Here is a 14,482-nt window from a genome sequence, read left to right as displayed (position 1 = left end):
ACAAAAGGTACTGACAAATCCATCCGAAAATGGCTACATGTAGTATATACATTGTCACATTCAACTGACTGATATAATTATGCCTGGGTCGATATCACTTTGAACCAATACCATACAGTTTTTCAAAATATTGATTAAGAATAACCCTTAAAAGCTGGAATGTATGACATGCACCTCCACTGGGCCTGCGACTGGTCATAGATGGGTTACCCCAAATCAGACTTCTCAGTTAGGCTAACCGTAACAGGTAACCAAGCATTGACTGGTCACTGGTGTCTGGTTTTTACCTTTCTTGAGTTTGAAATGGAAGGTTATGGAAATTTCTTCCAATAAAGTCGTATTTATTGTCCTTTTGCACAATTACAATAAAACTTTATCACTGGCAATCCTGAATCGTGTTGACTGATGCAAATCTGTAATGGCCAACCCTTCCAAAATGAATCAACGGTTTGTTAGTATCACAGGAACCATAGCTCGAAAGCTTAGATTTGCGAGGAACTTGCCCAAGGCATAAGCTGATTTGCCCGAAGGTAAAGGTAGTCCTCCCTACAGGGTTAACCTGTGATAGCAACCGGATAAAGAAGTCCGAAAAGTACACAATTTGGTCCCTTTTTATACAGAAAAGTTGACAAAATACCATGGTAACTTGGCCAATATTTACATGTTTCTATGCTTTTGCATAATTATATCATGTAATTTAGGCTTTTACAATATCTGTTGTAATGTGACAAGGGGTTAAACGTGGTACGGGAGATGTCACTTAGGGATGTAGCAGTAAAACAATGTTCAACTGGGTTTTACAGGTTGTGAATAACCCTCTAACTCGGTGAAGAGGTAAGGAAGGCAGACGAGCAAAAACACAATCACCTAATCGGGCTGCAACCACTCTGGCATCTCTAACTCTGGTGACGGCCACGGCACGAGCGAGGCAGTCACCCACGAGAACGGTTGCACACTGCTGATGTTTTCCAAAAGTCCGGGATATGTATTTGATTTGCCACATTCAGTGTTTCTGATGAGCTTGCAAGCTACCGTGTCACTCCTTCCCTCTTTCGATCAGAAAGAGCGACCCGGAAGTTGCAAGCTGGATTCTGTCTAGCAAGAGGAATTTTGTTATTGTCGCTGCCTTGGTTGGGTCAGTGTGCTCAAGTTAGGTTTTTAATTTAACACTTACAGTGCTGACCTCTAAGTCGCTTTCCGTTCCAAGAATGCTGACCATTTTCACTACTTTTTAAAAAATCATCTCAAAAACTAAAAATGTAAAATATATGTATGATACACTGTTGAAAAGTTTGATTTTTCCTCTTTATTTTGATATATGATATGTTACATTATAACAACCACATGGCTACCTTCGACGTTTCATCATAAATGATATGAAATGTTCTAAAAATAAAAAGGTGACAAGATACCAGGTGGTTATAATTAAAGTGACGGTGTTCAGAGTGGTACAGCACGGGCTGTAATGAGAGTAGCAGTCTGAAACTTCATAGATATGCAAATGAAGCAATGTGCTCGCGAATTATGAAGAAGAAAAAAAAAAGTTCCAATTCTCGCCACCAGGGTAAAAAATGGTGCTGTAAGCAGTCAAAACGTGAAATTTTCCGTAACTCTGACGTCAAAGTCGGTGACATTGCCTAACTATTGTGTGAGCTCCCTGGTTGTTGTTGGTGTTGCTTTCTTTCCTTTAGTGGGGCCCATGTCAATTAATGGGCTGAAGAAGAAGATGAAGAAATTTGAAGAAACAGGTGAATTGGGTGTTGCACCAGGGAGAGGAAGGCGGCCCATCCCCGTGGAAGTTGTGGATGAAGTTGCTGTAGCTCTAGCTGACCGTGCAGCACATGCCTCAACTTCTGCAACCAGTGCTAGAGCTGTGGCACTTGAATGGTCACTCCCCTGGTCAACCGTTCTCAAGGTTTTGCGGTGCATTTTACACTGGTATCCCTACAAGATTCAAACTGTGCACCAATTGAAACCCCAAGATATTCCACAACGCCGTGAGTTTGCCCATCGGTTTTTGGCACGCATGGAAGTGGATGACATGTGGCCGGAGAATATTCTGTGGACTGACGAGGCGCATTTTACTCTGGACGGTGCAGTGAATACTCAGAATTGTCGCATATGGGGTTCCACTCGTCCACATGTTGTGCAGGAACAAACATTGCACTCATTGTGGGTTCACTAGCTCCTTCATTCTTGGTCCGTTTTTCTTTGAGGAGATGACACCTCGAGGGCCTGTTAGGTGTACAGTGACATCTGCATGTTATAGGGACCTCCTTGTGCAACACGTGATTCCAGCTTTGCAAGAACGGAACTGTGAACACACCACCATTTTCATGCAAGATGGGGCAACACCACATGCTGCTCGCCACGTGAAAGATTTGATGCAAGAAACCTTCACTAATGACCGCATCATCTCTAGGCAGTTTCCAGATGCATGGCCTTCCAGATACCCCGACCTTAATCCATGTGACTTCTGGCTGTGGGGATATTTAACAGATCGTGTCCAACAGGGACATGTCCGGTCTCTGCCTGATCTGAAGGCTAGCATACAACGACATGTCGCTCAGATTTCACCAGACATGCTGCGAGCAACTGTCAACCATGCCGTGTTACGAATGCAGCATGTTGCTGAATTGGGTGGCCATATTGAACAGGTCTTGTAACCATAGTTCCTAATAAACATGCCAGAACCATTGTTCTCATGTGTTTGATCTTTCTACCGTTTTCCTTAACTATACCATGTTTTGACTGCTTACAGCGCCATTTTTTAACCTGGTGGTGAGACTGCTACTCTCATTACAGCCTGTGCTGTACCAATCTGAACACAGTCACTTTAATTATAACCACCTGGTATATGACATGCAGTGGCGGCAATTGGGTCCCAAAACTGGGGGGCAAGGTGCCAAAACTTAGGGGGCAAAGACAGTATATTTCGCTTTGTAGATAAGATTTAGCATAGTGCCCCCCTAATCGCCGGCACTAGAAAAGGGAAGCAAGCATATCGCTATCAGACGACGACGCGAACAGAACCGTTATGAGCATTTGCCCACCATCTAGTGGCAGTATGAGGAAGTACGATGTCCAAACATTTCTCAGGATTGCTAACTCCGTAAATGTACGGCAAATGACGGTTGAAATAAATTTTGAATTCAACTCCATATATATACGTGATCCGCACACTAGAGAAGTTCGGGAACTCCGTATATAGCACTCTAAGTGTTAAGCTTTTGATGCCCGTTCACCTGCCCATGACATTCCCCTGATTTTGCTGTATCCTGCTTTGCTAGTTACTTACTTTTTTTTTGTTTTGAAGGAGGGATACCCACATTTTTTTATTTTAAAAAATAACGTACATGATTTTTTGTCAGGGTGATGGCTGCTGCTTGGTGGTGGTATCAAATTTCCAAGTTTTGCTTTAAGGCATTCAAAGAATTACATCAGAATATTAAAATTGCTGTAATTTAATCACAAAACCTATTTTTCATACAATACTTGTCCAAAAACAGTCAAATTTTGCATAATTTCCAGGATAATTTAGTGTGCTAAATTGTCACATGCCCTTGTAGATCCTGCAAAATACCCAAACTCCAGAAAAGTATTGGATGGTATTGGTGAATAAATTTCAACCAATACCACTGTTATCAGCCAATACTGATGCTTTCATCTCAGCCCTAGATTGAACATGGAACGAATTAGATAGGGTGAAGTCAATGTGCACAAAGGAGACAGAAATCTCTTGAAGAGAAATTTCTCTGTCAATTCTTCCAAATGGATATGGCACGAGTCCACATCGTTCGCAATAGGATCCTGATTGCTGGGTTGTAAAAATTAATTGTAGAAAGCTACAACTCTGGAACAATCATTCTTTTTATCCGGCACAGATTTTACCCATACCTTCAAATGACAATGTGCACACCAATAAGCAATAGTTGTAAGATAGAAGCCCTAACTCATGTGACCTGGGATTTTTGTGTGTGCCTTTTTTTGAGCTGAGTTACAAAGGAAAGAAGAAGGTGCTGCATCAATCGGTGTATCATGCATACAGACAGAAAAGGTATGAACATGTAAGAACTAACCCATATGTGGAAACATGAAACACATACTAAACACTACAACTTACAGTTTCGCTACTAGTGCAAATCTGTGATAACCATGATATTTAATACTGTATGTCACTTTTAATCAAAGTAAGTATACTTTAAACCGTATACAGTAGAAAAATGAAAAAAGGGAACTACTTTCTGTGATAGCAAGATAATTTTTGCCATAACTTGTGAAATTTGAATGGAAATTGAAAACATTTGTCGGAGCAAATATTTTTTTTTTGCATTTATTCTATATACACCATTGTACAAATTCTTCAAACACTACTCATGCAGTTTACACTGCAGTCACTAGAAAATGGTGTACACAGCTATTAAACTAACATACGAAGTGCAGACATCTGTCTTTGAAAACTCATTGATAATGTTATCTGAAGTTACTTTCGCATCCGTAGTTAACAAAGCAACCCCATTTAACGTATTTTCTCTGGATGTACTTCGAAGAAGATATCTTCTCATTGTTGAAAAAGATCATTTGCTTGTACTTGTTTGCTGGAACTGTTGCCTACATTTCCAAAGAGTATGGATGTTTGGATAAATATATTCATTGCATTGGAAAAATGCCTCAACTGCTTGGCTACTTACTTTCAGATTACAATCACTTCTCTACCATAATTCAAGTGCAGTCGCTGCTGCTGATAATTCAGTAACATTCACAGCAGCAGCATGGAAATTTACTATCTTCTATTGCTCTAGATATTTTTACTGACAGTAGATTTCTCATGTAAGAGGCATTTAAATGCACTAAGAATATATTTCTGGGAGATGAATTGCACATTCATTTAAAAAAAGCATGAAAACTTGCAGTGTGTGTACCAGTCTGGAAAACCTTTAAAAATCAGGGAATTTACTTTTTCTTGAATAGTGGAAATGTCGGGGAAATTTACTGTTTTTCTGGAAAATTGAATATTTTTTTGTAATAGTGCACTAAAAGTAGGTGTTTGAACAAAGAAGACAAAAACTAGCAATAAATTTTTAATTTGTTATCTATAAACTATACTTCGATTTGGTTATTACTCGTAGTTGCAGTAGAAATTCCATTAAATACTCTAGGAAAAGAGTCCCGTTTTGAACTATCTTCATGTAGAAATCTGCTACATCAAGTGGCTATTAGCATTTTCAACTTTCTTGTTGCAATTTTGTAGGTTTTGTTTGTTTGATATTAGGATTAACTACGCGTCTGACTACCATGCTAAAGGTCCCGGTTTCGATCCCCGGCCGGTTCAAATCTGGGAACTTTTCTAACATTGGAAGCGGCCCCGGTGCCCACCCAGCATCGAATGACATGGGTACCTGGGGGGTAAAGGCGGCCAGGGGTGTGATGCTGATCACATCACCCCCACACATGACCGGATCAAGAAAGTGTGGAACGTTACTCCCACACCCCCTATACGCCTTCATGTCGTGGTGCTTAGCACAGGGGAACACCTTACCTTTTTCTTTTTTTTACATATGTGGTTGATATTAGAATTAATACATATATTTCTAAATTTTACTGTAATATGTATTAATTATGCTACAATTGTTAACAATTTTTGTGTTAAAAAGAACAGTTCTTCATTTACTATTAGTCATTACATGGCAAGTAATATGTAAAAGCTCATCCCCTGATGCCCTAGCCAACAGTTGGTTTCTGTTCAGTTTGCATTCTTGTTATTACTTTTAACGTGTGAATTGTATTCTAAGTCTAGTACACACATGTTTAAATACTTGAATTATCTTAATGACTTGGTCTGAAAAATTTTGATTAATTATTGGTCTCAAAAACCTGGAAAAATCGGGGAATTTTGTTGTTAACCAAATTCTAGACAGCCTGAGTTTTTAATATTCTATTGGAGAATGAGAGACCACATTACAACATTGTTTGTTTATCTGCAAACTTCAGTTGAGATATGGCAACATCCAATTCATCACTTGTGAATTACGAGAGAAATAAACTTACTGTCTCTGCATTCATTTGGATGTCTTGTAGGGAAGCCACATCATCTGCAGATTCCACTGCCAAGGTAAGATCAATGTTTATGCACTGAAGAAATTGCTGAGAGGTAGACTAAAACTTGACGTTTTCTTAGCAACCAAAAATTCTGCTCTTCGTATAGCTCACAAGTATTGCTGCACTAGGGATGAAGAATATTTATCTGGCCATATCCATTATGACCCACCTTGTTGAACTGTTTTAAGTGACTAACCCTGGTTTCCTTTACCTTGCCTTGCAAAACTGTTTCTTTGAATGATTTAAGTCTAGGTACTGAACAGTTTTTAGATGAGGTGAAAAAAGAAAGCAATTTGGGATACATCATCGGATGAATACAGAGAAAATGCAAGAAAAATCAGTGCATACAGGGTGTATCATAAGTATTGGCGCAAACTGACACAGTTGAAACTACACGATAGGAGAAGCAAAAAGGTCTCGGTAAACATGGGTCCACAAACTAGCCGTTTTCGAGATAATTGTGAGTGTGTGGTGTTACAAACCACCACTGACTTCATTGTTTGTAAACATCATCCTAGTTGATAATAATGTGTGTGAATGTGTGGTTAGAAGCTGTCACCGATTGAATTTTGTAAACACGGAGTGCTTTACTCCTTGCACGTTCCGAGGTTTGCTTGATATTGCTATTTGTTTACAAAACAGAACATTTCGGAGAAGTGGCATTGTAATCAAACAGGATGGATACAATCAGTACAGAGAATTGTACATGCTTGTAAGTAGAATGTTCAAGCAATAAGATCTCCAATTACTTTTCTTACTTATCTCGAAAACTGCTCATTTGCGAACCCATGTTTACAGAGATGTTTTTGCTTCTATTATTGTGTACTTTCAACTGTGTCAGTTTGCGCTATTACTTATGATACACCCTGTAGAAGTATGTACTGTATTGTATCCCAATTTCGACACCAAGTGGAAAGTGAATATTGTTAAATTTTAATGCAGTTATTATTGTTGATTATTGAAATTATTTGTTATTATCTGGCCTAGTCATGAAAACTTTTATTAATTTTATTTGGACAAAATATTATCTTATCGCAAACCAAATATAGGCTGTGCATATGATGGCTCCAAAGAATAACATTGTTATTGTAACTGGAATTTGGAAGATTTTGAGTATTTACAGTCACCTACAATCACTGGCATATGCAGTGGGGGTGGGGAGGAAGATTATCTTCTTCACCCCTCCCCCCCACAAAACTTTGAGAAATATCAAGATATTCAAATGAAAGTAGAGAAGAACTCCAGAAAAGCTAAATAGGAAATCAGTGTCCTCCCTTTAAAAATACCACAATTATTATTTTTAGTGAATTACCTTTCTGTAAAGGTTATGAAATATCCGATCTGCAAAACTAACAGAGTTGATGGGATGAACAGCCCATCTTTTTTTTAGTTTTTCCTCTGCAACTCGCCGATACGTAAAATAAAATTGTTCATGGATGCACTCTCTCTCACCGCACTGTTACTATTTGACTACTCCACTACTGCTGTTTCCTTATGAACAGCAAATGCTGCTTGCATTTTCTACTTTCTGCAGAGAAATAAGGTAGAACCGATTTAAATGGCTGATGGAGCTACAGTCTTCCCCAAAATTTTGAGAAAATCTATTTTCAAATGAAAGCAGTCAAGAAACCGAGAAAAATCAAATGGTAAATGCAAACCCACCTTAAAATGACCCTGATAACTTTTTTTTCCCCCTTGTCTTTTAAAATAAGGTTTAAAATGTTAATTATGAAATATTCCCTAGAATCAATGTATGCAATATCCACCTTCAGAATTCCACAATTTGTTAAGCTTGTAACAATATGTGAAAAACAGTTTGCAATAAAAAGCAACACTGAGTGAATGCCTCTTAATTGACATTTTATTTACACACAAATTTGTTTACATATCATTTATAGGTTGGTTTTGAGTTATTAGCATTTGAAAATGTTGACATTTTCCATGTAACAGATTCATTCCAGAATATCATCACAAATAAGCATTCCAAAAATGATCAATGGATTCTCAGGTAATCCAAATCATGTGAATGCAATAAAAATATAAAAAGAAATATTTTTTTCTCACATGAAAATTATACAGCATTCCCCATTATGTTGATCATGGGGTATTCTGTCAATTAACCCAAAAAAAAGGAAAATTACTATTTGCAAAATACTGTGTAGCTAATTTTTTGTACAACCGATGACAAGGATAATAATAGGCAAATTGACAATCATCATGTTCATTGTGTCTGTTTTCTGCAATGTCCAGTTCAACAATTGAAACCAAAACATGCATTCCATTCTCTCAAAAACAAATTGAAGAAAAAACTGAAAATAACAATAGATATTTGCCTCCTGATTGTGCAAATGTATTTATTATTTTTAAAAAAATGAATATATACAAGCATGTCATATTTATATACAGGATGCATATAGTGGTAACACTTATAAATGTATAAATCTATATTATTTAACTTTGTGCAACTTCATAATTTTGATGAAACTTGATTATCAAGTGATAGTGTTAAAGTGTTAAAACTGTCCTATCAGAAGTAGAAAGTTGTCTACAATATTGCTATTAAGATGTTATTGTGTGATGATATACAGGTGTGTGTGCTCCCCCCTCTCGCACACACATGGGAGGGAGTTCATAATGTTTTTCGGGGTTACAAAGATGTATGGACTTGAGGATAGAATGCAGAAGAACTCTACGAAAGCAGCAAACATTTGCAATGTAGTTACGTACATACAGACCTGTGAGATACTTTCTGATGTTGAGAGACATATCTTACAAAATTTGCACAAAACTACAATTTTAGAGAAATGTTTTTCATGTAGGATATACAGGGGATGGACAGAAATATGGAAACACGACGACATCGGAACGGGTAATATCGACGCAATTTTTCCACTTGAAATTGGATGCGGTGCGACATTCTTTTGTTTTGCACCATGGGATAAGACCCTGTCAGACTGATAGGGGTCGACAGTTGCACTGTAGATAGCGTGTAGTGCAGTTGGTACTGAATCATGTCTGAGCTGACAGTGTTTTGCAGAGGGCAAATTGTTGGTGCCAGCCTTGAAGGTGCCTCTGTTAACAAAGTAGCCATGTTACTTGGCGTATCGAGAGGGACTCTATCCAAGATCATGATGACACGATAGTGTGTCCGGTAAGACATCATGAAATAAACACCTGCATGGACGAAAATGTACACTGAGTGACAGGGACAGAAGGACACTGAGAAGAATTGTGACCATGTTTTGCATGTAGAATGGTGCAAGATCCCATCATCCACCATCCAGGACTTGTATTTGTCCATTCCTCGGAGACTTCAGGCCGTTTTGGAAGTTAAAGGTGCTCCTGTACCTTATTAGCTACATCATTCCGGCTTTTCTTTGCAGGTGTTTCCATATTTTTGTCTATCCCCTGTATATTGGAAAGTAATTACTCAAAACTGTTAAAATTCTTTAGAATAATATTTCAGTTCATGAATGCATGTGTGTTGATAGGCCAATCTGTTTAAATTCACAATGAAGCACTCAATAATGAGAGAAGTGTGCTAATGTTATCAGGTATAGTGCACTTTTTTGTCCCTTGTGGACCTGACAGCAGCCTGCTTGGCAGCCGGCCAGAAGGACACTCCCCACATATCGTGTGGGATATCTCCGCTATGGAAACCGCTAGCTTCAAGATCTCAGGATTACAGTTATAATTACATTCAAAATGAGCACGTTAACTGTCACAGGAGATGTTGGAAATGTCCTTGTTCATCCACACATTTCTGGCATGTTTTTAGGAAATTTCGCTGAGCTTTGCTAAGGGCACTTTAGTTTCCTAACATCTCGCTGCACCAGAGTGGCAACAAGCAGGTTGCCGTCATGATGTGCACAAGGGACAGAAATACTCATTATATACCATCAACACTCGCATAATTGAAAAAACAAGCACTTCAGATGTAACATTAACCAATAGAACAATCAAAATAACCCAGAAAACACACACATTCCTCTATACAAAAATTTAAAAACATAAAATGCACAGGTTTATATATGTGTGTATTTAATGCAAAATATCATTAAACAAGTACAGAAATACCGTGAGTTAGAGCATTGCTTAATGCCTGTGTTGTTATGATTTGCATAAACACTGTGTTCTATTTAGGTTTCTGGCATATAATATTTCTCTTATACATAATATTGTATAAAACAGCTTTCATCAGGTGAATTAGAAAAAGAAAGCAAAAAGGCAGCTATAATAAGGTAAAATAAGGCAAATCCATGAAGAGCAATACCCAATTAATGTGTCCAAGAGACAAATACCTCACTTGTAGACCAACTTGATTCAATTCAAGATGTTAAAATAAAATAAAACAAAAATATAATAGGCAAGAAAGAAGAAACAACACAGGCTAACACCTGGCAATGCTACCTTGTTTCTATCTCACTTGAACAGGACCGTTTCATGTGGTCAAAATATTGTATACCAGAACTGCAAATAAAACACACTAAGAATTAATTTTTATTCATAAAAATAACCTTTGTTTTTATTTTGGTTTAGTTTTACTTTTATAGACAAAAATGGAGAAAAACATGAGTGTGCACACAATTTTTGCATTTAAAATTTCCTTATCAGTTCTGTTTTCAAAAAATTGTAAATATAACCAAATATTAGTTAGTTTTATTTCTTCACTACAAGTTCTTAATCACTGAAGAAAACAGTTATTTTTTTTTTTTAAAAAAAAGAGATTGATAACAACATTGCTAATACATAGGGGCATGCATATTTCGTTTTTGACGAAAAAACTAAATTTGAAAAAATACATTGTAGTGTTAATTTTTCATGTTTTTGAAAGGTGTGAGATGCATTTTGTGACCATGTTTTGTCACGAAATAATGCGAAATGAACTGCAAAAAGCAAAATTAACTCTTAAACACGAAATTTAGGGTTTATTCACCGACACAGCACCTTCTGAGGTCTGAATTATCCTGAGAGTTATGCAATTCCCGGAAAATTGATTAATTCTGCTGTTAATATTGGAGAAACAAAAATTGACTCCTTTACACAGAAATAAACTTAATACTCGGATAAGTACATAAATGGGCTATTAGAAGTGAAATGTTAATTCTGTGGAATAAGTGTAGTTTTTAAATCAAATTTACGATTATATTCACAATTTTAAAACCAAAGTGTCTTTTTATATACCACTTTTGATGTGATTATTCACCGCTATATCACCGATATTTTATTTTATTTACCGCTTTTGAACCCAAAATTGACTCAGTTTTTATACCGAAATTTTGCTTTTTTATTTACCAAAAATATGTACCTCTACTAATACATAACATTTCACCTGAAGAAATTCAGTATTAATTAGAGACAGGCATACCACACCTTAAGACATTTCAGTTATACAGTACGTACCAATTATATATGGATTAATTACATGTAACATGTAACTGGAACTTTTATTTGTTCAATGTTTTGACATGTACATGTGTGTTTTTACAAAAGAAAGAAAATAACACACATTTATCTATGCTGAGTGAATGTGCACTTGAGCCATGAGGGACAAAATCTGTAATTTCTTTTAATTATATTTGAGTGTACCCATTGCAGGCTTGAATTCAATGTTGACTGAACATTGAGGTGACGACAAAAGAGGAACTGCTTGAAAATGAGTAATAGTGTATACAGTCTTAAAAAGCTAGAAACGAAAAATACCACAAAATTTGATCATCCTATGTACATTCCACACAATTTACTTTAGTTTATCAATGATCAGGGAGTTTATGCAGGTAAAAAAATATGTGATTGTCTGGAAACAACCCAACATATTATCCTGATATGCCTGTATATTCGCTAATCATGTAGAGTGGGATGCATAAGTATTACCAAACAAATTGTCCATCACTAATTTGACTGGCTTGTATTTTTCTTGTATTGTACAAGACTTTATAGAATAGATTGGATGTTATTCAACTTTATATTATCATGCAGTGCACTTTGGGAAGAAACAACATGAAGACGGGCAAACAGATTCATAAGTGTTAAGGAAAGCGTATGAGAAGCCTTCATAAAGTGACACATTTATGATATTTTATACATAGACATTTCTCATACGATCATGATAATCATACCTTAAATCACTTCATCAAAGAAAATATGCACAATGCTTACCCGGTATGTTTTCAATGCAGAATCTGATCTGTTTGTCCGAAATATGCCAGCAAAGCATGATTTTGTGCAATGGATTGTGGGAGGGAAGTTGTTCACTGAATATAATCCATTGAGCAGAAGCTGTTAGTTTCTTACTTTCTTACTTGCGTAAAACAGAGTGAGTGAATATGACGATGGACAGTTTGCCTCATATTATTTATGCTTTCCACTGTACAATATTCTTAAAGATTTCCTCTCTTTGCCTGGTCCAGTTCAATGGCTTCAAACAATGCTTTGAAGTTGCCAGCTCCAAAACCCTGCAAAGATACCAAACAGAGGAAGATTTAATTTCTGAAAATTTTTAATAAATTTGTTAATCTTATATTTTTTATAAAACAATGTAATTGAGCACACAATTCTCTGTTGTTTTTTTAATAAATTTGTCAACGTGTGATATGTTTTTTTATAGCTACATTCATTAAGGTCAAGTATTCCTTCGTTAAATTATTCTCTTTTTCTTGTATTTGCTCAGTATAATATTGGTTAGCTCTGTGTGTGTGTGATTTTTATTAGTACACTAGCAGTATTTACATTTTATTGGTTAATCCTTACTATTAACTATTGATATGTAACTTATTTTTAAAGTCCTCCTAAATAATGATTCTCTAAAGATTTGCAAACATTGTTATAGAATCATATTGCTCATTTGTCAGCTCAACATATGATAGCCCGGATCAGGGTGGCTACTCAATGGGAATTCCGGGAATACATGAATTATTGGCTCCGGGAATTATGCGTGAATTCTATGTGAATTTTTCTCCATAGACGTGAAAAAATTGCAACTTTCAATCCAAATCCCATTGAATTTATATATATTAATTAATGCCCTGAGGCAAGTTTTTCACAGTTTAGATTTTATTTTTATCGAGGAAGGAAGAGAAAAGAAAACTGCATTGAAATTAAAACAGAATACTCTCAATCTCTTTACTTTGTTAGTGTTCCTTGTAGAACAATCTATCTGACAGACGGAAGATTATCGCAAGATATTTTGAAGTTGATTATGTAAATTTGAGTTTGAAATTCTTATACATTTAACAATTTTTCGTAGATTAATATATCCTGCAGTGTCGTAGCGTAGTTTTATGTAGCCCACCACAAGGAAAATTTCGCCTCTCCCCCCCGTGAAAAAATTGTCAAGAGTACTTTAAATGTATCATGGAAAATGCCAGAGGGGGTGGACAAATGTGCAATAGTTAGTAACCCCCCCCTCTCAAATGTACTCAGCCATAAGGTTAGGTAGTTGAAGTATTTGCCACTTTATCTGAATAGGAGCGTAAAAGAAAATAACTTTTGCCCCAAATAACAGACGTTCACAGTTTTTGTTATAGACTTTTATATCAGTGTGGTAGCTTATAGAAACTAAATTAGAATATGAATCTATGATACCAGCAAATAACTGAAAGAGGAAATTGGAAATATTTTCTTTTACTTCTATGCAGTGGCACAGACAGGATTCTTTCCTGAAAAAACAAATAGGTTACATGTATACATACACAGATATGAAAAAATAATAATGTTTGGGGGAATTTTTTAAAGGATAGTAAACACTCCTCTTTGGATTTCGGGGTGGGTGGGAGCTTTATCCTCAAAGCCATCATCCCCTTGGCTGCGCCAGTTCAAAATTCAAGGAAAAAATTCACATTCGCCTACTGATACTAATAGTGACAAATATATCAAGAAACTTACCACTTCAATTTTGGGGCTTGAATTGGACCTCTAGATTGTCGGTATTGACCCAAGGTAAATTAAAATCTACTAGAGAGAAATACTCTAGTGATGGGAATGTATTAATTGAAAATGCGTCGTCCCTCAATTAAAAGATGGGTAGAAGGATTTAACCTCCAAAAGACTGTTGCAACACAGACACGGAATTTTAATGTTAAGGGACCTATTATTTATCATAATTTTAAATGCAATTCCTTTTTAATGTACCACTGAACATATATTTTTTTAGATTTTTTTTTTTTTTTATTAAACAAGGCCTCGTTTTTTCTGATAGATCATCACTACAGCAAGTGTTCATGGGATGCAGGGAGGTTGCTATCCCTCCCCCCCCCCCATCAAGAAAATTTTCATAAAGCATTCCCCTAGCTAGGATAATTTGCATAAGCATCCCCCACCTACTGCATTATCTCCTTGTTGATCCATGTAGGCACTCTCTCTCCTATCTCGAAACTCGATCAAA

General features: G+C 36.4%; 1 protein-coding gene across 1 annotated transcript in view; it reads right to left on the bottom strand.

Annotated features, from left to right (window-relative positions):
• Positions 1 to 7,942: 7,942 nt before the first annotated feature.
• Hpd (4-hydroxyphenylpyruvate dioxygenase) overlaps positions 7,943 to 14,482 on the bottom strand; it is a 65,272-nt gene continuing 58,732 nt past the window's right edge. Inside the window, exon 13 of the mRNA XM_083124198.1 lies at positions 7,943 to 12,554. Coding sequence (XP_082980324.1) covers positions 12,480 to 12,554 — 75 coding nt within the window. The 3' untranslated portion in view covers positions 7,943 to 12,479. The remainder of the gene's footprint in view (positions 12,555 to 14,482) is intronic.

The sequence above is a fragment of the Lepisma saccharinum genome, chromosome 6 (assembly GCF_977018435.1).
Source record: "Lepisma saccharinum chromosome 6, izLepSacc3.1, whole genome shotgun sequence".
In the NCBI taxonomy this organism is placed as follows: Eukaryota; Metazoa; Arthropoda; class Insecta; order Zygentoma; family Lepismatidae; genus Lepisma; species Lepisma saccharinum.
This window is presented reverse-complemented; position numbering and strand designations above follow the sequence as displayed.